We start from the raw sequence: 23895 nt of genomic DNA, 5'->3' as shown, positions 1-23895 counted from the left end.
GCATAAGACTATTTTATAATGTAACACCAAAATAATTAAGTAATTTAAAGGAAAATAAGCAAAAGACATACATAGACATTTATCCAAAGATATACATGTAACTGGCATGGAAAGACGGTCACCATCTCTAATGGCCAGGGAAATTTTATTCAAAACATTGATGAAGGATCACTGAGAAAGCTCAGCAGACTAAGTGCCTGCGTAGGCAAGCCCAGGGAAGAGGGTTTGATTCCTAGAACCACATACCACTCTAGCCCCAGCCCTGGGTGTGCTGAGCTGGCCACCGAGTCCAGGAGTGGTGACACAAGCCTAAAATGCCAGCCTGGGGAGCCTGAAAAGAGGAGGATCCCTGTGAGTCCAAGCTGCATAGTGAGACCCTGGACCAAGTCCATAAAAAAACACTTTGATAACTCTTTATACCTGATGGGTTGGCCTTTACCAAAAATAAATAAAATAAGGTAGATAATGACAAGAATTCAGAGAAATAAAGAATGAAATATAAGATCAAATATGAATGACTAGAAATGTAAAAATGGTGCAGCTGCTATAGAAAACAGTACATAGTTTTCTTTAAAAAAATAAAAGTAGAAAAAATTTATGAACTGAGAATCCCAGTTCAAACTCTTGGAAAGTGGAATGACCAAGGCCAGAGCTAGAGAGACAGAATAATGGGGAATTGTTGTTCAATGGATAGAGTTTCACTTTTAGATGAGTACGCTCCATAAAACTGCTGTTCAACATTGTTAAAGGTTAACAATACAGCACATATACTTAAAAATTTGTTAAGAGAATAGATCTCACATTATGTGATTTTTAAGCTAACAAATAAAACCTGTGGGGCTAGGGAGATGGCTCAGTAGAATAAGTGCTTCCCTGGCAAGCGCAAGGCCCTGAGTTCAATCCCCAGTTCCACCAAAAAAAAAAAAAAAAAAAAAAAAAAGTTAAAATCTAGATCTGTTAAAGATTATGATGATTGTTTTATAATCTTTTTTTAATTTTTGCTTTAGTGTAAACCAAGGACTTTCAGTTGAACTAAGCTTGGATTCCTTTAATATACATTATACAGATTTGTTAAACATTTATGAAGGTGTGGGACCAAGCAAGATTTTAAGAGGTAAGTAAAACAAACATGTAACCCATCATCAAAATGGAAAGACATGGGAAGCTTTTTAGAGCATGTTTTCCCTTTGATTTAAGTTTAATAAGAACTTGGAATATACTCGCCACAGGGAGTGTGCTTATTGCGTATTGCGAACAAGTACTGTTAAAAATAAATTAACAGAAAAAGAAAAAAAGAAAAGAAAGAAGAAATATGGGGCCAGCCAAATAGCTCAGCAGATTAAAGTGCCTGCAAGCAAGAGCAGGGGCCTGGGGTTTAATCCCTGAGCCTGCCATATCAGCCAGGCCCCCAAGGCTCGCTAAAACAGCAATTGAGACTGGGCATGGTGGTGAGACCCTGTAATCCCAGCTCTTAGGAGATGGTAAACAGGCAGATCTCCTTGAGTTGAGTGTAGTACTGAGACCCTGAATACCCTGTAGACCCTTCCCTAAAATGTAAAAAAAAAAAAAGAAAGAAAGAAAGAAAAGAAAAGAAAGAAGAAAAAAGAAAAGAGGGGGCCGAGGAGATGGAATAAAGCGCTTCTCTGGCCAGCGCAAGGGCCTGAGTTGAATCCCTGGTTCCACCAAAAAGAAGAAAGAAAAGAAAATCAAAACTTTTTATATGTCCTGAGTCTTAATTGACCTTAAAAGGCTAGGGCCAAAATGTTGGCTTTCCTTGTAGCCCTCCTTTTTCTCTAATTTTGGTCTGCAAACTTAGCTCGGTAGTGTCCCAAATTTTCTAATCAAGAAGATTATGGGGCCAAAGAGGAAAGTAATCGATGACGTAGAGTGTGCCTAAGGAGAGTCACATGGGGAGAAGACACTCTCTCAGGCTTTCACAGAGAGCACATTGGCCAAGCATTGGCTGTGACTCATCCACATGGCTGCACTGATGAAGGTTCTACAATCTGAGGTACAGGATCTCATGATAAATCCTGAGGGCATTTCACTGACCTTCTCAGACCAAAAAGCTACAACTCTTGTTGCATAGGTCCTGCTTTACCTTGGTGTTAACCATCCAGTAGAAAAGTATGAAGACGAAATATAGAAAATAAAGCCATGCTGATATGTTGAGCTGTGGGGGACTCAGGTCAATAATTTCTGACATTACCAGTTAAACAGAAGACCCAATGCTATTATGGGCTACTGGACACTTTTAGAATATTTTGCTGAGTTTACACACCTATAATATTCAATAACGGAACTTAGAAAAAATAGGGGATACCGATGAATGTCCATTTTGTATCTGTGTATTCAAATTGGTTAGGATAGATATATAGTTGCATTCTCTTAATGAATAGAATGATTTGTTCTAATATGGTGTTTGTAAATAGGATCACAAGTCCGCATCTTGACAGCAATTAACCACTAAGAAGAATATATGCAGTGTATTATTTGTTGAAACTGTACTTCTGATTTGATTTGAAACTGTCTCATTGCTATCTGTTTATCAATAAAACTGTGAAAAAAATAAATAAAAAAGCTTTTTATAAAGGTTATAGTCAATTAATTATAAAAATAATTTATACCAAAATGATTATTTCACAATAAAACAATTGATATTTTACATATTCCTCTTATAAGGCATGCTTGACAAATCATGTGAGTGTATAATAATATATTTCATTACTATGCATTGTTTAAATGTTATTTCACATAAGACAAAAATCAATCATGCCTTAAATATTGTTCTGTTCTACTCTGACATTACAGAGACTATAAACATTTATAATTTATATTCTTATCTTCATTTTGCACTCTGCTCCTGGTCTCTTGAAGGATTAAAACAAAATGATTAAAATTAAAAATAAAAGCATAGCAAGTGGAATCATTAAATGGTAGGGGCAGATGAGATCGCTACCACAGAACACTGAGTGGTTGATACTGTGGACGCTCAAGCTGAGAAGAAGCAGGCACTAGTAGTGCATGTCTTCCAGTCTCACTTTGCTCCATTAGGCCCAAAATGCTATAATAAATACAATGGATCTTCCCGAAATGTCAACTTATCCTACAACATAAAGAAGCATAGTGTGGATTTGAAGTCAGATAGTATATAATATATCCAAATATTTTTCAAGGTAAAGCATTTTCAATAAACTTCATTGGGCTGCTGCTGTGTAAACTTGGAATATCCTTTCATTCCTTCCAGAAACTTCCAAAGATTACCTAATCATAAAGCCCATCTAACATAAGAATTTTTTTCTCTGTACCTCCATAGTGTTTCTACTGTACTTATTAATTACACATTTAATTTTTATAACTCATCAGTCTGAATTTTTCTGGCAGGGAATGTGTTTATTTCTTATCAATGACATTAGCATACATAGTAATTCATTGTCAGCATTCTACAGCTTTTCTAGAGGTTGTGTGTGTTTTTCAAGGAGGTTAATGGACCTCAAACCATAAGCTCTGAACCTTCTGAACCACTACAATAACATTAGAAAACATAGGGGTCTAACTCATTATAACTTTTGGGTTTTTTTGCAACACACCATAACACATTTTAATAGGTTGAATTTTCAGCCACCTTGAAGTCATATATAATTTCTTTTGAGATCAAAAAATCATTTTATGTTATTCAGGTTCTTTTACAAATGCTACATAATCACATTTATGGCAGATAATGAGGGGGAATTGTCATCAAAATTGAAATTGTATATCAATACCTCAAGTGAATTCATACTTTTTATTTCTCAGACTGAAATGTCTGTTTATTTGAACAACTATATCATAATTACCCTTATTGTGAATAATTTTTGGTTCTAAATTAGATACTTAGAAGTTGTTTGAAAACTCTCAATTCAGAAGACTGTTATCAGAGGTCACTCACTATTTAAATGATGGAACTTAACAAAAAAAGGGGATACAGATGAATGTGCATTTTGTATCTGCATATTCAAAGTGGTTAGTATAGATATATAGTTACATTCTCTTAATGAATAGAGGGATTTGTACTAATGGTCTTTGTAAATAGGATATCAAGTCCACATCTTATACAGCAATTAACCACTAGGAAGAATGTATGCAATGTGTTAATTATTGAAACTGTCCTACCAATTTGGTTTGAAACTGTCTCATTGCTATTTATTTCTCAATAAAATTATGGAAAAAAGGAAAACATTGCTTAGTGAGTGACCTCATTATAACTATTAAAGGAAACATTCATCCACTATGGTTATGCAGATCCAACAGAGAGCCACATGCAAAAGGATTTCAATGCTGTGGAAATTAAAGCAAGAAAGAGAAGGCAAAAGTTTCTGGAATGCTCAATAGTTCACAATTGTATCTCTTGTTAAAATTCAATACATAACATCAATGTTTTTCCTCCAGTCTTCAAAAATGGTGCTTCACAAAGACATGAACCTAATACTTAGTTTAGATTTTCCAAGAGAAAAGCTAAACCATTCTTAGTGCTTTCTTCACTATAGTGGTCAATAAAAAAAAAAAAAAAAACTTTTAATACTATTTTTGTCCTATTATGTTGATTTATTATTTTGCATATTCTCTCTCCCTTCTCTATCTGGACTTTACATATTTAAACATAAGCTTTTTTGCCACTGAAAACCAATTTTCACAGTGTTACAAGACCCTTATGTACTTCTGTAAATGTCCTATAACAATGACTTTTATCCATTCATTGTATGAGAATATTTCATATCCTAAACATTATATTAACTCTTGAGAATCAAAATGGAAAGACATCTCCTAAGTAGTTTGTAGAGCTAAGGCAGAACTATAATGACTCAAATAACACTGCCATTAGAGCAGCCCCTAACTGACCCACTATTATTCTGAAATACTAAAATTGTGTGAGGAGACAGCCAAATATATATCTTTAGCTTTCACTCTTGCAATTGTATTTTCACTCCTGTTAGTGTGGTATAGGACATACTTGATAGAGTAAAACTCTTAGTTTGATAACTTCTTAAACTTTGTGTTTCTTAGAGAAACTTTTTAATGAAAACTATATTTCTTTCTTTTTATATGTGTGCTTAGAGTTTGATCCTAGTAATTAAAATTGAGAAATATGTTTTATTCAAACCATGAACCTGTATAATAATTTGAAATTTTCTAATAGTTGAAGGAGACATTTCAATTAAAATCAACCACACAGTAGTGCATTTCATCAATTGAATGACATCAGAAAGATGAATTAATAAATCAGTCAATAAATGATGAATTAATGGGTGAATGGATGGATGGAATGACTATAGATATATAACACTTTTTCATATTCTTCTGTAGCTTCTCTTTATGAAACTGACCCTGGCATAATTAGAATATTTTCCAACCAAGTTACTGTCACCTTCCTTGTCGATTCTGATGAAAATGACTATATTGGCTTCACCGCGTCATATACTGTATTCAACACCAATGAGCTGAATAGTAAGCAATATTTTAATTACTTTTAATCATCTTTTTAATTTTTAAGTGCTTCAATATTTTAACAGAATGTAGAAGTAGAGAATGATATTTTCATTCTCAGTGCCTTTATTGACTATTTTTATGTGCTTTTCTCTTTATTTGATACTTAAGAAACATAACCAAGAAAATCATTAACATTATGGATCAGAATCAAATAATCAGCTTGAGAAAACTGATATAAAATTAAATTAAATATTTTATACCAGAAATATAAGTAAAAATTATCAGCATAAAATAATTTGGAGAAATTTCTGCATGAACTTAATTTTGATTAATTAAATTTAGTTAGAAGGCAAAGTATAGGACAATGTTCATGGTACTACCTAAACTAATGGAAACAAGATATAAAATTTGAATCACAAAAACCTACATTTGCTAAAACCGTAATAAATATAAAGAATATTAACTTAAACAAAACACTGTTTTTTTTTTTAAAGTGATTGGAAGAAAACAATTAAAATTAAAATATAAAACATTTTGTGCATGTCATTCAATTATAAGATGTATAAAGTGAAATTACTTTCAATGTAACCTAACTGTTCATACAGTGTTTTAAATCAAAGTTTTTTTCCTCCCTTTTTAATTACAGATTATGAAAAAATAAACTGTGATTTTGAAGATGGCTTCTGTTTCTGGGTACAAGACCTAAATGATGACAATGAATGGGAAAGGGTTCAGGGAAGCACCTTCCCTCCCTTCACTGGACCAAATTTCGACCACACTTTCGGCAATATTTCTGGTACAATTTATATTTACTTCATGAATCTAAAGAAACGGGTATTCAAACAATAGTTTAAAGAGAACAGTTTTTAATGAAAAAGGCTTTTCAGATTTTTTTTAAATCATGTGACGCTAAACCCATTTAAGTGAAAAATGAGAATCAAATACTAAGTCAAAGTGTGTCTCAGGAACGTATTCTTTTATCCTACATACTCATTCATAGGATGCTGAGAATGAGCAAGAGCCATGAGGGATACAGTAACTAGGTTGTCGCTCTAGATTTGCCATTTATTATTAACTAAGTAGGCCTCTGGGAGGTAATTAACTTCCAATTGTTGGCCTGCTTCGACTTAATTTCATTTTCTGATTATTTATTGCTAGACTAAGGAAATGCAATTAGGTTTTGATATTGATTTTGTACTCTAGAACTTTGCTGAACTTGTATATTTTTATTCAAGAATGACTTAAAACTAGCTATATGCAAGATCATTCCATCTTGACATGGATAAATAGGTTTGTTTCTGGAAAACCGTATCTACGGAAGGCTGATTGAAGAATGTTTTATGGGCATGTTCATGCTTTTGTTTGAATGAGATATTAAAAATTTGATAGGGGGTGATAATACTAACATAGCAGGCAGTAATATTTGACTAAGAAAGTTAAAACTATGAAAAAGATATGAAACTTCTGGTAGGAAGACCACGGCCTTGGAAGCACAGCCATAATATAAACATTCCTACTTAATAACTGAGTTCTAGTCCCACAACTAGGTCATTGAGTGAATTTGTTACTAAATGAGGAATTGTATGTAATATATACATTATAAACAAATGGCCAAAGAAAAATCCTAACTTGATGAATTTACTTTTATTGGCATAACTCTTACATGCAGTGCTGTAATGTACAACAGAACACAGAACTCCAGTACAACCAACAAAAACTGTAGGTTGGTTTTTTAACCATTGTATAAGTGTTAGGTCTTATATCCAAACAGTGTGTCTTGGTCATAAAGTCTGAATATTCATTAAACATATAGGTCATTGAATGAAGTATATCTGTATCAAAATCATCACTGAACAAAGGCTAGATCTTCAGAAGGAATGTGAATCTTAAAAGTTAAGGAAATTTTTTTTTAAAGGATGACCAAATTTTTATGTGTTTATATAATTTTATCTAACAAAAAATAGAAGAAGTCCATTCCACACATGATTTGCTGATAGGTTATTAATAAAAATACAATTTAGTACAAAATTAAAATTAAAATCCTTGTGCATCATTCCAGACATTGATGGCTCCAGCCACCTATCACTATTTCCACAGTCTATCAGAACCCCTTTGAAGTCTTTCCCAATAAACATTCCAAGCACCTCTTATATTTCCTGTCAGAGAAAAACATCTTTATTAGTTTCCTTTCAGTACACTATTGCTGTTAGTATACAGTATTTGCAGGTCGAATTGCTACTACATAACCATTTGAAGTTAGCACATAGACACGGACTAAAACTATCTTTAAATTCCCACAGCATTCTCAGTGCCTGGATCAATCAACATGTAAACCTATTTTTTGAATGTGTGGTTGAATATCAAATTTTTTAAATCAAAAAGTAATCTCAGAATAATTTAAGGACATAAAAAATCTTATAACATTAAGACTTTTTATTGTATTCCTTTATTAGTAATGGTTATTTCTATTAAAAGATAAATATACTTGTCTTTATGTTCTGAAAAGTTTATAGTAATGTCTCTTGTCATTGCTATCTACTAAGAGGATTAACAGTTAACTTATACAGTATAAAAAGATGATAATTACATCCTAAAATATCAAAATATGGTTATCATACTTCTTTCAATTGATCAAAATATTTTTACTAAAACATGACTGCTTTTAATCTAATTTCACAGTCATCATCAAAAGTCCCTTTCCATTTAATCTTTCACTCTTCTAATCAAGAAGCATTTTTTCAAGATACAGGTCCTATTCAATATGCACATAATGCATTTCTGAACAAAGTAAACCAAATTATCTGTTCTCATAGATTATATGTCACATTGAGGAAAAAGAGAAAGCAAACAGTATACATAAAAACTTGTTCTGGGGCTGGGGTGATAGTGCAGCAGTTTAAGCATCTACCTGGCAAGTGCAAGAACCCAAGTTCCTGCGGCACCACGTGCCACACCAGCCTTCCCCCCAGGTGTGCTGAGCCAGCTACAGAGTTAGTGTGAGGCACATGCCTGTAATCTCAGTGCTGGGCAGGCTGAGACAGGAGGATCACTACAAGTTCAAGCTGTGTAGCAAGACCCTGTGCAAATTAAATAAATAAATAAATAAATAAATAAATTTTAATTTTTTTAAAAAAAATTTTCTAAAATATTCAGTGCAAGCAAATACTCTTGTTAAATATAAAGCTCAGAGGATAAGACCAATACTAATAGTAGGACCAATACTAAGGGTCTGTTGCAAATTAAAACACAGTAATCAGCAAAGGTGTTACCGAAAATATGGCATATGAATCCAAACTTTAAATAATTAAAGGGAATAACCATATAGATGAATTCATATGGAGGAACAGAGCCATGACCGCCAAGGTGAATGTTTCTGTCCTGTTTAAAATACCAGGAGGCTGCAGTGGGGTGGAGGAGTAGCACAGCAGGGTGCAGATGATCATGGTGCCTCTGAGGCTCTGGCTTTTTCCCTGAGGGAGAGTGACAGCTATTTGAGAGCTTCATTCATTCATTCATTCATTCATTCATTCATTCATTCATTCATTCATTTTGCAGTACCAGAGCTGAACTAAGGACCTTGCACTTATTCTACTGATCTATCTCCCCAGCCTGATGGCAAAATCTCTATTTGAGATTTCAGATCACAGGCTTGGAGGGAGTCATTGGCTGGTAGGCAGAGAATAGGTTGTGGAAGGACAAGCGTGTTGATAGGCAGGCAGTGTAAGGCTTTCCCCTGACCCAGAGAAGAGGTCTTGAGATCAGGCAGCAGATGTGGTGAGAGACCAGATTTTAGGTAAGCTTTGACAGTAACTACAACAGGATCTTGCTAAATGACTAGTGTGGACCTGCACATAAAATCTGTGCTCTACATAGATGGCCAATCATAGGAGCCAAAAAATGTATTGAATATGAAGATATGTGTATTCCTTACATAATTAATCTTCTTGGAGTAAGCCAATTCCCAGAGCCTAATTCTCCATGGGTAAATTAGTGGGCTGCATAGGTAAAGACCAACCCCTGGGTGCATTATCACCACCCTCTAGAGAGGACCTAAAACAGTCCAATAATTGGACTCTTACTTTCCCTATATCAGTATATATATAGTCTCTACCACTCTTGGACAAGAAGAATAAGAGGAAAATGCAGAAAAGATTTATATCTACTACTACCTCTGACAGATACCTTTTTATGTAGTCAAAAGCTTTGATGTTCAGATTATCATTTTTCTACTTTTAGGTCATCATAATAAATATAAAATAATTCCATTAATATTTGAAGAGTATGAATACATTACAGGAGGAAAAAATGGCTTTAGCTTGCCAACAGATTAAATAACTACAGAGGATGAAACTGACCAAAGTGAAATAAGTGGAATGTCAGGTGGAGATTTTAAATAGTTAGCTCGCAAATGAAGTCTCAGGAGAAAGTTACGTAGCAGGAGTTATTTAAAATTAGATAAGGGAGAGCAGGTCAGAGCGCACCAGAGGCAGCAAAGTAATGAGGACGATGGTAAGGCTTAATAGGTGCTCTCCAGCTCTCCTACCTGTGATTTCATAATCTATGGGTCATTCACCCCCAGGGGCATCTTGCTTCAACTGGCTTTCTTATGTGTCAGAATATCTTCCTTCTGTAAACTAAAGAGAATTAAATCTCTCCTGCTATAAAAATTTTGTTGTTGTTGTTGTTGTTTTGTGTTGTGTTTGTTTGTTTTGGTGTTGCTCTTTTCTTCGCTTTAAGTGACAGGAAAATGTAAATGAAACAGATAAACTTTGAATTAGCATGGCTCTCAGGAAGAACAGCTAGCCCCTCTCCTTTCCCCAGACCCTGTGAAGATCATGCCCTTGATCAAGGCCAGGCTCCTCCCACGATGTCCTGCCCTCACCCAGGGTTTCTCTGCACCTCTTAGAAGCAAAGGAATTGGGGAAGATGATGACATGGATGTAGAGGTTCACTTTAGGATGCTCATTTGTTCATTACAGTGTAGGAAAAGGAAGTTAGTGACATGGGAAGAATTCAGAAATGAAGGGGTCACAAAAGGGCTGGACCAAAGTATTCTTTGGTCACATTCCTCAGTGAAATCATAATTATTCTAATACTTGAAAGACACCAAAGTGAGGAACCAAAGATCATTAAAATGTAGACCATGGAGCCTCAGGTGAATTTCAATCTGACCTCCCTTTAAGACCATCATCTTTCTTCTCTGCCTCAGTTCCCGTGTCTAGAAGATGAGGTCAGTGATAATAGGACCTGATTTTAGCAGCATGGAACAAATATTAAATTGATTACCTAAAAAAGTTCTTAGAAAAATGTGTGATGTATGAAAAATGCAATAATTGTTAGGTGTCATAACTATTTTTTTCAAGCCACAAAAATATGTCAAGGACAATTATCTGACATATTATTCTAGAAGTATCCTGGCAAGGACAACAATAATTTGGCTCAATTTTCAAAAGTATGCAAAAGAATTAAAAGAATTAAGAAATGTTATGTGCTTTTATCCACTCTCCACAAGGAATGCAAACATTTTGCACTGCAGGCATGTGCTCATTAAAAAATTTAACACTGAAAACAGAGTATATTTATTTCATGGCTTGTGACTCCATGTCTCCTCAAAGCCTCATGAAGCACAGGAGTGGGGTTTTCAGTTTGTGTTTAGCTCTTGTGTTTGTGGTGCTAGCCTTAAGGGTGTGTGATTAGCAAATCAGTCTACTGATTGGTTTGGCATAGTTCTGGCTAGGATAAAGGGTGTGAGTACTACTCCTGCCCTAGAGCATACAATTCAAGGGACAGGAAAAGGTCTGTGTGCCATTGCCTCCTTGGTTACCATGGATTATTTCTCCTCTACGATGCCCCTGTCCCCTGCCACCTTGCCATGCAGCCAGCTGAAAACACTACAAACTGAGCCAAATTAACCTTTCCTCTTTTAACTTTGGGTGCTGGGCATTTTGCCTTAGCAAGAGAAAAGTAGCTAAGACAATTTGCATTTCATTTAGTATGTAAACATTTTCTAAATTTGACTAAGATTTTCAAGCCTCATTTCTTTTATCTTTCATGAAGGCTTGAATTTTAGAAAATAATAATACTTTCTAGTGGTGATAGATAACTAAACTTGGATCTCTTCTACAACTTAAACTTTTAATAATGTTTGTCTACGAGGTCCAGTCAATTTTACATACACAGTTATACTCATAAAGCCATTTATATCTGCTTCTTTTACTTCTTAGAAGAAACTCACTCCAAGCTTCCCCAAAGCACAGCTGCCTCTTCAGGTTCTGGTGTCTCTGTCCGCATCCACACATGCTGAGCACTTTTTCTTTTTTGAATTGAGTCATTGGATGGGAAGAGGTTAGATTCTGTTCACAGAATAATGAGCAGAAAAAGTGGCAGAAACAAGTTGTATGAAAAATTACTGGCTTCAGAAAGAGGATCACTGTGTGCACTGACCTGAGGTTAGTTCCAAGCATACTAGGAGACATTTCATGAAAATTGAAGGATTTTAAAGGAAATAATCACTTGACAATATAAGTTTCAGCTTGTGGAAAATGTCTATCTAATCATTTCCTTTGTAAAGAATTTTAATAACTGTAAAAGCAAACAAAAATAAAGCAGGTCAAATAAATGTAACAAGGACATGTTAAAAAAAACTTTTAGCTACTCCTTATAGAAAATATAAAAATGAGTAGGTTATATTTTTTCCCCAAAGTTCTAGAAAATTTGAAGTGACATATAAATGTGTAAGAAATGCACAGCAGAATTTGATGTGGTTTTGCTACCATGCGAGACACCACCGAGAACTCACGAGGAAGGGCTCTTCTAAGTGAGAGAGGCTGTAAGGAGATGGAAATTGATTGCACATCGCACGTGTCATCACCATCCTTGGACAAGGTCGGCATCGGGTCCCAGAGTGGAGGCAGGTGCTTCGGCTCACCCCACCATGGGGCAGCTGCAGAGCTGTGCTTCCCATCGCAAGACAACTGAAGTCTCAGGACACACTAGTAAGAGGCATAAAGCAACTTATTAGACAGAATTAAAACTACACACTCGAAGAAATAGAGCATGGACCTTTAAAAGTGTGGGCTCTTTATTCTGGAATGGAGGATATTCATGTATTTGAAGGAGCATAAATCTGCACAATCTGTGTATTTACAGAAAGTTTGGGCTTGATTTGTAGGACAAAAGCCAGCCCCACATGGTTAGAAAAAATACTAGCTCTTTTACTGTTGAAAACACAGTGCATTTTACAGGAAAAAATCAAGGTCTTCATCTGTTAATTTTTATTTTATTTTTTAAAAGGGTAATCCAGGATGTTGTGCCTAAAAAAGTTATTTGAAACTTTGAGTCTGTTTCTGAGGGCTGGGGAAATGGCTCAGTGGAATAAGTGCTTCCGTGGCAAATGTAAGGGCCTGAGTTCAATCCCTGGTTCTGCAAAAAGAAAGAGAGTCTGTTTCTGTTTTTTAAAGTCAGGTTTTGGTCTTGTACCCTATCAACTGAGCTAATTTATAGGTTATAGAATGACTGAGGGATTTGGGAAGTGAAAGGCCGGGAAGTAAAAGAGAAAAAGGGAGCCTTTGGAGTCTGGGTATGGACGACCTGGGGTAACCTTGTGTTGTGAAGTTGCAGTCTTCTTAAAAGTATAGTTGTTACACTATGAGTTTCTTTGTCTCTTTCTTACCTACCTTTTGCTCTTTTACATTATTTCAGTTTGACTTTAACAAAGCATAATTGAACAGGATGTAGAAGGACAGGAAAAGAGAGAAAAGTCATACAATTTTAGGTATTTGGAAATAGTTCATAAACAAAGGAGCTCAGCTGGCCACTCCATTCCCTTCCTTCAACTGTGAATGCCACACCACCCAAAGATTACCTGTGTTTCCATAATCCTACATCAGAGAAGCTGTGGGAGCCACTTCCTTCCCTCCTTCCCACCATAAACCAAGCCGGCATCAGAGAGAGACAAGGGAGACATCTTGGGCAGCGGTGTCCAACCCTAAAAGGCAGAGTACTAAGCCTTTTCTTTCTTGCCCACTGTGCCGTTTGCCCATTCCTGCTGCTCCAAAGTCTTTTGTAAGTTCTCTACACACTGTGCATTGCACCCTTGGCAGTTCTTTCCCTGTCCTACATCAGAACCTGGGCTATTTTTGGCCTGCTCAATTGAAGCAGAAATATCAAAATAACCTAAATTTTTCAATATACTGTATATACGTAGAGGAATTATGTGAATCATGGCCAGGAGGTATTGAGGTCAACCTATTTGGGGTGAATTCAGAGTAAATTTGTGCGTGGTTTAATAGGACAAAAGAGAACAAAATATTTGAATGAGGGACTAGTTAGCTATGATATAAAACAACACCCCATAATGCATGTAATGATTGTGCACTGCAAATGTTTAACAATAAAAATTTAAAAAGGAAAAAGAGGCCAATTATATTACACACAATGAAGCAATATCACAGCTTAGTGTAGGTGATGACGAATTCTTTCCAAAGAAGTGATTCAGAAAGTAGAAATAAGTAGGCCAAGGGTGGTCTGCTTTAAGCCACCATTCTTACTGCTGCAGTTTCTCCTGCAACTACTGAGATACTCTAACAAAAATACCATGCTGAGTGAAACCGATTGTGAGAGCTTATAAAAAGAGAATGTGGGCCAGCAAGATAGCTCAGCAGAATAAAGTGCCTGCTTAGGCAAGCTTAGGCAAGTGCAGGGACCATGGTTCAATCCCCAGCAGCACAAGCTGGGCCAGCCCTTTCCCCAGGGCATGCTGAGCCAGCCAAAATCCCGGCAGAGGTGCACACCTGTAATCCCAGAGCTGGGAGACAGGAGTATCACCACAAGTCTGAGCTGCATAGTGAGATCCTGCAACAACCAAATGCATTTTTTTTTTTTTTTAGAAGAAGAAGAATGCAAGCTGAAATTATACCACTTTAAGATTATTAAGAGCGAAAACGCAGTATAGTCAGTCTTATGAGGAGTGAAGAGAAACCTAACATTACCAATGTTTGGGTCCCAGTGTAATTTTTTCCAGATTCTTGGTGCCCTGAAGAAAAAAATTAGTCAAGATACACAGAAAAGGATGCAAGAATTTAGTCTCTGAAGGTGGAAAAGTAATACACTCTGTAGTGAAAATAAGCTGGTGAAGAGGCTTACAGTAGCCACAGCGATGGCTGGGCTCTTTCCTCTCTGGAATATGATGCTACCTCATGCAAATCAGATATTTAGGACAATTTTCCTATCAGAAACTCAGTAGGCCTGTCATCAGATGTAAGCTGTCCAAGGCTCCCTGGGTTTTAAGCCACATGTAATTAAGGAATTGAGGATGGCCCCTTTCTGACCTGTCCCACCTACAGTGTTCATGAACTGCTGAATCTTCCCAGACTGCTCTGGACATGTGCTCTGGGTTTCGTGACTTTGATAGCGTGTGCTCCCTTTCTTGAGCAGACTTGCTGTTGTCCTAACCTCTTACCTCACTGACAGTGGCCTGTGAATGGTTTTTGGGCTAACAAAAACATCTTGAATTCACTGGTCCCAGAGATCAAAATTAGAAACAATGGATACATGAAAGCTTATTACACTCAAAAGAGGAAAACATTTGATTATATTAAAGTGAAATGAGCTGCATTAGAATGTGATTCCTGTTGAATCTGATATTTTAATGCATCAAGTGACCTATGTAGAAAAAATGCCACAGATGAAATATAAGAATAGATTTCCTTGAATTTAGGGATTTTAGACAAGTACGTAAACAAGTATGTAAAGTTTTGTGTAAACTACAATTCTCTACATCATAATTTTATATAGAATTTCTTTCCTTTTCTAGTATTTTAGCTAAAGAATTTAGCTTATTTTACAGAGATGGTAGCATTTTATATTATCTTACTATATTCATTCTTTTTTTTTTTGGCTGGCTCAGCCCACCTTGAGGGCAGGGCTGGCACAGCAAGTGGTACTAGGGATCGAACCACAGTCCCCTGTGTCTTCCTAAGCTTGCCTAAGCAGGCACTTTAGACTTCTGAATCACTTGCCAGCCCCATCTTACTATATTCTATACTGTGTAATTCTATGTGACTTGTGTTATACTGTGCTTATTTATTCACTTATGAAAAATCTATGAGGTGTTAGAATATATATAATTAATTTTCTTTATGTGGAAATAAACTCATATCTTAATTGTGATAAATATTTTAAATACATCATTGTTTAGTGAATAAATAATGGACTCAAAATTGTTTAGGTTACAATTGACAATGAAAGCAGCCACCTATAATTAGGAGCACCATGTGTGTGTGTGTGCAATGCGTTTGCAACTAACTAGACATATTTTTGAATACTTTAGATGTTTCAGCATTTATACATGGCATTCAGTAGTAGTTTTTAAGTTTTTCCTCCCAACCACTTCTTAAACAAGTGAAATAAAATATGGTGAAAGTAACATCATCTCAAAATGGATTTAGAGTTGGGGATTTAGGGAATGAATTCTGGAACCTTCCTTTTGTTCTACATATTCTTTTTTCATTAGGTCATATAGCTGAGTACTAGCTAAATAGTTAAAATAACTATTCATTAAATATCACAGGACACCTAAAATATGAATAGTTTATAACATAAAGGTTAAACATGTATTTTTCTTTTACTCTTTAAATCAAAATCCAATTGATATACCTATATTACTTTTATTAAGATATTTGAAAATTATTTCATATTGATAAATATTGATTTTGAAAATTTTTCACATTATTGATATAATTATTTACTATAGAAGATAAACAGTTCTATCAATTCTTATTTTTAATTCTGGTTCTGAATCTGCATGTTTTAAATGAGTGTTTGAACTTTATGGGCCATGTAGCCTGCATTTTTATGTTGATATATGCAAGGGGGAAGATGCTTCCTTTCAAGTAAATGCTAAACTTTAACCATTTATTTAAAAAATCACATTGCAGCCAAATTAGGATAATATAATATCCCATTTACTTTATGTCTTATTGTCACCTGGTTCTTGTTTCCTGTTATGAGTCACAAAGTAAGAATACAAAAATTGCCCTAAGAAAATCCTTAAGATGTTCTATTTTGCACATTCTGAATGACTCAAATCATTGGCTGGAATAATGAATTCTAGAACAGAAAGCCCTTGATGCAGTGACTTGTGCTATTTTTAAAGCTTTTACATGGATTAGCATGCTTCCTGCTCTGCTGCTATCTGATTAGTTGTCATTCAAAGGAATGCAGAAGATGAAACCATTATATAATCTAATAACTTTTCATGTAGAGATAAACAGTGTAGTCAGTGGAATATAAAACCGAGGGTCTTTGGAACACCTAACTTGCCTTTAGCTGTGTCTTTAAATGCTTCTATAAATCATGAGTGAGCCAATCAGTATGTCTAAACATTCTCATGCACTGATTGTCTCAAAGATGTGGATTAATGAAAATGTAGAGTAAAATGGAATCAAAGTGCAGATTACAGAGTTGTGAAGTAATTTTCCTAAGTAGCTGTTTATTGTGTCCGAGTTCTTGCTTTCTGGATTTAAGAGTAGTGTCCACTTCATGCTACGAAAGTACTGGACGTTTCCACTGGGTGTTTTGGTCCACATCTATAATTTATAATTTCAGTTACTTGGGAAGGTGTGAGAAGAGGACCACAAGCTCAAGATCAGTCTGAGTAATTTAGAGAAATCATGTCTCAATAGGAAAATTTAAAGAGAAAAAGAACTGGGATGTCGTGCAGTGCTCCCAGGCTTTAGTGCCCACCCCCACAATGTTTCATCCTAAAATATTCTTTTCTGTTTTGGGAATAATGCATCTCACACAAGTAGATGCCAATAATTTAGTAAATGAAAACATTTTTTATTGTTTTCACAGGATTCTATATTTCTACACCAACTGGCCCGGGAGGAAGAAGAGAACAAGTGGGACTTTTAAGCTTACCCTTAAATCCCTCTTTGAGTCCAGTCTGCCTTAGTTTCTGGTATGCTCTGGTTAGTTACTTCTTACTAGCATGAGAAGCACATGTTAAATACTGTCTTATTTAATGAGTAGCATTGCCTTTCTTGGGGCATCAACTTTAGATTTCACTAAAATGTCACCTGTGTTTCAACGCAGGCACTATTATTGTTTTAATCAATAAGCCAACAAAATTCTGTAGCGTTTCCTTCACTTTCAGGAATTCTCATAGTCAAGGGAAGAGCAAATGTCATGGGTAATAAAGCACCTGAAGAATCTAAACTGCACTTTCCCTCATGTGATAGCAATCAAACATCTTTGTGTGTTTCCATACCAGGTATCACATGTATGGTGAGAATGTTTACAGACTACGCATTAATATTAGCAGTGGTGACTACATGGAGAAGACAGTTTTCCAGAAAGAAGGAAATTATGGAGAAAATTGGAATTATGGACAAGTAACATTAAACGAAACAGTGGAATTTAAGGTTTGCAAAACAAGTTGGGAATTTATATTTTTATTTACTTCTTTATAGTGATATGAGTACATTTGTAAAACTAAAAATTTGCTTTCTGGAGATAGACAAGTTTCTGAATCTACTTTTCAAATCTGTCTTAGATTTTTTTTATTGTGTACCTTTATTTTCATTTATTTACTGACTTATTAAAAAGCCCTTTACTCAGGGAGGAAGAAATTTGCTATTTGAAAGGTACAGCTAATAATGATCTATATAGATCAACTGTCCTCAGCAACCTCTTAGCACAGAACACCAATGCCTTCTTGCATTCCCTGCCACCCTGAGATTTTCACCTTTTCACAGACCCCACACAGGTCAGCCCTCAGCCTTCCTGAGGTCACCCTTTTCCACCAGAACACCCACGCCTGCTGGGCTCCACCTACCCTGCCCCTCGGTGGCTTCGTCCCCACGTATTGCCTCCAGAAACAGTTCTATGAGCTGCATCATTGCGAAGTCTCTGATCATTTATTTCACATTAAGGTGAATCAGTTTTTCAGATAACAGTTTAATGTGTTCTCTTCCTAAGGGTCTTGGCAACTAAAATATAGTCCATTAGTTGGGTCAAATTAACAATGCTCTAATTGGGTTGTTCTTTCAAGTGAGACAGTGTCACTTTTAAGACACATATTTGTACCGATCTGTCATCACCAGAGGCTTCAGCTCCATCCTGTGATCGTACCTACGAGCGTCAAGCAATCGTCGATGACAATGACCTCATCCTCATTCTTACCCTAGCACTTTTTTTCCTTCTCTTGTTTTTCCTTCCTCCCTTTCTTGCTTTAAATATTTTTACTGTGAAGTTTTCTTGCTCAATTTTGATTTTTTTCTTAAGCTTGAAAAAATGCTAAGGAGGAATGGCCCATCTAAGGAACAAAGAGATTTAGAAGAGAGCAAATAAGTATTTCAGTGGTTAAATCTGGCTCCACTGGCTGAATATCCTTTCTAAAGTGATATAACTGGGTGCATATATTTGCTTTTAGCTTTTTTAGGAAGGATGAGAGTATCAAGTTATACAGATATAGCAAGCCCCCAGCTCTTAACCACAGTTTGTTTTTCATGTTTAAATTATAGACACTGAAAAAATGTAAAAAAATTTCAAAGAGAATTTTTTTTTTTTTTTATTTTTGAGACAAAGTTTTACTCTACAGTTGAGGCTGGTCTTGAACTCACATTGTGGCCCAGGCTGGCCTTGAACTCACAGTGATCCTCCTGCCTCAGCCTCCAGAATGCTGGTATTACAGATGTGCACCACCACACCCAGCTTCATAAGGAAAATTATAGAAATGAAAAATTCATAAATTTTAAATATTGTTTCTTATAGTTTATTATTACAAATGCTTTATTGTATTGTTGTTTCATCTATCTTAGTATACCTAATTTATAAATTAAACTTTATGAAAAGTCATATGTGCAATATTTAAGGTAATATGGTCTACATAGGTTCAGTACTGTTTGAAATTTCAGGCTTCTACTCTGACTGTTAGAATATAGTCTCTCATCATAAGGGAAACTACTGTACCTGCACTTCAGCTCTGCTATTCCATTGTGAAATCTTGGACAAGTCACTCGAGTCTGAAATTGAATATGCTCATACATGAAATAAAGTCACACTCATTTAGATTGTCACCTGACCTGAAGGGGGTGAGATGAGCACTCTGATAACTTGGTTGTGACACATTGGGCTATCACAGTGTTGAGTCTACTGAGTTCCCTGCATCGCCAGAAGAAACATCAAAAGAGATAAAAAAAAAATATCACTCCCTCCATATGTGTCTTTGAATTTCAGGTTGCTTTTAATGCTCTTAAGAACCCAATGCTGAGTGATATTGCATTGGACGACATTAGCTTAACACATGGAATTTGCAATCAGAGTCTTTATCCAGAGCCAACTTTGGTTCCAACTCCTCCACCAGAACTCCCTAGTAAGTAAACTCTCCTAAATCATTGTTTATAGATAGATATTTGACTTATTTTTATTTATTTTTTGCCTAATATTTCTTCACTGAAAATCAAAGATTAAAATATAAGCAACACTTAAAATAGTACATGGTACACAAGAACTTAAAGAAAATTACTAATTATTTTGTTATATGATGTATTTATAATCATATTAGGATTTTCTGATAATTAAGATTTTGGTTTTTTGCTTTGATTTCTAATGTATTTATTTATTTAGTACAGGATCTCGTTATGCAGCTCAAACTAGTAGTGATCTTCCTGTCTCAGCCTCCCCAGTGCTGGGATCCCAGGTGTGTACCACCATGCCCAGTTTTGGTGGCTGGCACAGAGCACCTGGGGTTCCATGGCCAGCACAGCATGGTGTACCAGGAGTTAAACCCAGATCCATGTGCTTGGCAGGCAGGCACTTAGACTGCCAAGCTATCTCCCCAGTCCATACTGTGATTTTTTGAGACAGGATTTTCCTGTGTACCTCAGGCTCAGCTTCAACTAATGACAATTCTTCTGCCCAGTCTGCCAAGGGCTGGGATGGCATGAGTGTCCACCCCCACCAAGAGCATTTTTCATTTATGAAAGTGCTGATTGCCATTTTGTTTTCACTAAAACACAAATTAGTGCTGTACTGTGCCTAAAAAATGGCTTGAAGTTTTTGGAGAAGGTTCTGTAAAGTCCTCATGATCGTTTCATGGAGGAAATTTAAGATTTCAAGGGAAATCCAGTGAAGGCTGAGACTCGCCAATTCTATTTTATAATAATCTAATGACAGTGATTGCACCTGTCTTTTGACTATATAGACCAAATTAACAGAATATTTTTGTCTGGAAATGGTGGCTCTGAAAATCTTTGCACTATTTTCCTATGTCAATCCATTTTTTTTTTTTTTTCGGTACTGGGGATTGAACTCAGGACCCTGCGCTTGCTGGGCAAATGCTTATTCTGCTGAGCTATCTCTCTGGCCCTAAAGCCATTCATGTTTTACAGCTGGGTATTGATCAAGATTGTTTGTCCTACACAAACTTTTAACTCAAAAGAATAAGAAGAAGCTTATCTCCTTGTGTTTTAAATCAAACTGGAAATATGGTAGCTAAGAGAAAACTCATTATCACTCATTTTGTCTTTATTAAAGGATATAGGCCCTTCACAGTGTTTATACATGATGGATTTATAGAAAAAAGAAAGATGCAAATAATGATGAATCATATTTTGCTATTATAATGTTCTCACTGAATTATTGTTTTCATACAAACTTCCTTCACCTTTGAACTCTGGTGTTAGAAGTTAATGTGAGTTTATAACTGTGCTAGGATTGATCCTCCTTTCTTTTGTCATGGATTTAAGCCAGGAAACACAATCATTCCTCTTTTTGTCTTCTTTTTTCCAATACCCTGGAAAGGAAATACTTTCAGAATTACATGTTTTCAGCTTATAGATTTCAGTTTAAAAGAAAAGTGCAAGTTAGAGATGAAAAGCATAGGCAAATGCCTTTTGTTTGAAAATACACGTGAGCTACCCTTAAGTTGGGGATGCAATTACATTGTCACACAGCCCCCCGCACACTTACTGCTAGTTTTCACCCGGAGCTTGTACATTTAGATGTTTATGTAGGTTTTCATGAATTCTGCAATATTTAGTCATTCATCTAAGGTATATAAGTACATACTAAATGAAAAAAACTGCATAAGAAATGTAAGGTATATCAATAAATATTGATACATGAAAAATAGCACAAAATATGAATAAAACTTTAAAATAATTTTTGAGTATGTTTACCAAGTGGAAGAGAAAAGGGACAAAGGATAGAATGTGAGCTAGAGAATGTTCTAGGGAAGCACACAAATACCAACAAAGCAACATAAAACTGAGAGAAGGGCCTGTGATATAGCTCAGTGGCAAAAGTGCTTGCCTGGCAAGTACAGGGTCCTGAGTTCAATCCCTGGTACTGAAACAAACAAACAAAAATCTGAAAGAGAAGCAGAGAAGTCCTATAGTCTTATGTATTTCAATATGATAATGCTGGCTATAGACTTGCAACAAGAAATGAGTTTCTTGGGGGCTCAGGAAATAGCTTGGCCATATAAGCACTTGCCTGGCAAGCTCAAGATCCTGAATTAAAACCCCAGGCCTGCATGCCGTGCCACTCCAGAGCCTCAGGTGTGCCTTGCCAGCCACCAACACTGGTTATGATGGCACACTCCTATAACTGGAATGCTGGGGAGGCTGAGACAGGAAGATGAGTACGAGTCAGAACCACACAGCAAGACCCTGAATCAAAAAATTTTTTTGATGAAGGAGCTTCTTGAAATCAAACAGCTTAACTTACTTCTGTCACTAGTGCTTGCCTCTAAACACTACATAAATAAATATTGCTAGACATAGAATCTATGTTTTTTCATTATTTTTATTATCTTCTTCTTTTAATAATAAAATATTTTTTCAAACCAAATTTAGGGAGGAAAGAGCTGGCCAGAGAGCTCAGCAGATTAAAGCACCTGCAAGCAGGCACAGAAGCCAGGGAGTTCATGCCCAGGCCTGCTGTGCTGGCCCTGCCCCCGGGGTGCACTGAGAGGGCAATTGAGATTGGGTGTGGTGGCACGTGCCTGTGATCCCAGTCCTAGGGAGCCTGTAAACAGGCGGATCACTATGAGTCCAATCTAGTAGTGAGACCCTGAGCACCCTGTAGACCCTTCCCTAAAATAAAAAAAATAAAAAAATAGGGACCAAAACTAAACTCAGAATTTATGATGAAGGAGTATGTAGAGAAAATGCCAGCATGAGTGCAATACTCTGAGCTTTGTGGCGTCTCCCAATTCATTCTGCACAGGTGCCCTTCCTGTCTGCTGTGTAAAACATTTTGTGAAAAGTTACATGCTTGAAGTCTTTAATATCACCATCAGTTTAATAAAAGAAAAAGTAATAGCAATGTTTGATATTGTAATAATTTAAAATAGTAGGGGGGCCAGGGAGATGGCTCAGTGGAATAAGCGCTTCCCTGGCAAGTACAAGGACCTGAGTTCAATCCCCGGTTCTGCAAAATAAATAAATGAATGAATGAATAAATAAATAAATAAATAAATAAATAAATAAATAAAACAGTAGGCTTTCCTCTTCATTCTTTGTGTCAATCTGTCCCTCTATTCTTCTCTGAATTTTTTTTTAAGGTGCTGGGGATTGAACTCAGTTCCTTGTGCTTGCCAGGCAAGCGCTTATTCTACTGAGCTATCTTCCCAGCCCTAAATCTTTTCTTTTTTTTTTTTCTTTGTATTTTAGGGAAGGTTCTACAGGGTGTTCAGGGTCTCACTACTAGATCGGACTCATGATCTGCCTGTTTACAGCCTCCCAAGAGCTGGGATTACAGCCATCTCAGTGTGCTCTGGGGGTGGAGCTGGCATGGCAGGTCTGGGGATTGAACTTCCAAAATTCTTGTGCATTTTTTTTCCAGAGGTAATTTTTTTTTTTTTTTTTTTTTTTTTTTTTGGTGGTACCAAGGATCAAACACAGGACCTTGTGCTTACCAGGCAAGTACTTATTCTGCTGAGCCATCTCCCCAGCCCTAAAACTTTCTATATGTAAAGAACATAATTTCAAAAGTACAATATTTAAAACACAGAAAAATCATGTACATAAAACAATATGTAAGATAACTTATTTACATATCATAAATTCAAATAAAACTTCAAATATGCTACAAATATTAAATTCATGTATATATAGCCTATACATCTTCCTATCTAGAGATATAAAGATAAAATAAAAGGTAATAACCCAATGTCATGAAAGCTTGACATCTTTGCATGTTTTAATATTAGGAAAATCTGAGCCTGGTGTGGTGGTTTATACCTATAATCCCAGCACTCAGGAGACTGATGCAGGAGGGTTGCTATGACTTGGAGGCCAGACTTGGCAACAAAGTGAGTTCAAGGCCAGCCTGAAGTGCATAGTGAAGCCATGTCTTAAAAAGGCAATAATAAAAGGAGGAGGAGGAAGAGGAGGAGGAGGAGGAGGAGGAGGAGGGGAA

At 36.0% G+C, this 23895-nt stretch overlaps 1 protein-coding gene across 1 annotated transcript in view; it reads left to right on the top strand.

The window, feature by feature from the left end:
* The window catches only part of Tmprss15 (transmembrane serine protease 15), a 133901-nt gene that overhangs the window by 35325 nt on the left and 74681 nt on the right, over positions 1-23895 (top strand). Inside the window, exons 7-12 of the mRNA XM_004639096.1 lie at positions 1008-1114; positions 5344-5484; positions 6113-6262; positions 17323-17428; positions 17741-17891; positions 19708-19843. Coding sequence (XP_004639153.1) covers positions 1008-1114; positions 5344-5484; positions 6113-6262; positions 17323-17428; positions 17741-17891; positions 19708-19843 — 791 coding nt within the window. The remainder of the gene's footprint in view (positions 1-1007; positions 1115-5343; positions 5485-6112; positions 6263-17322; positions 17429-17740; positions 17892-19707; positions 19844-23895) is intronic.

The sequence above is a fragment of the Octodon degus genome, unplaced genomic scaffold (assembly GCF_000260255.1).
Source record: "Octodon degus isolate 3935 unplaced genomic scaffold, OctDeg1.0 scaffold00106, whole genome shotgun sequence".
NCBI classification, from domain to species: Eukaryota; Metazoa; Chordata; class Mammalia; order Rodentia; family Octodontidae; genus Octodon; species Octodon degus.
The sequence above is the reverse complement of the archived record's forward strand: the minus strand, read 5'-3'. Positions and strand labels throughout refer to the sequence as shown.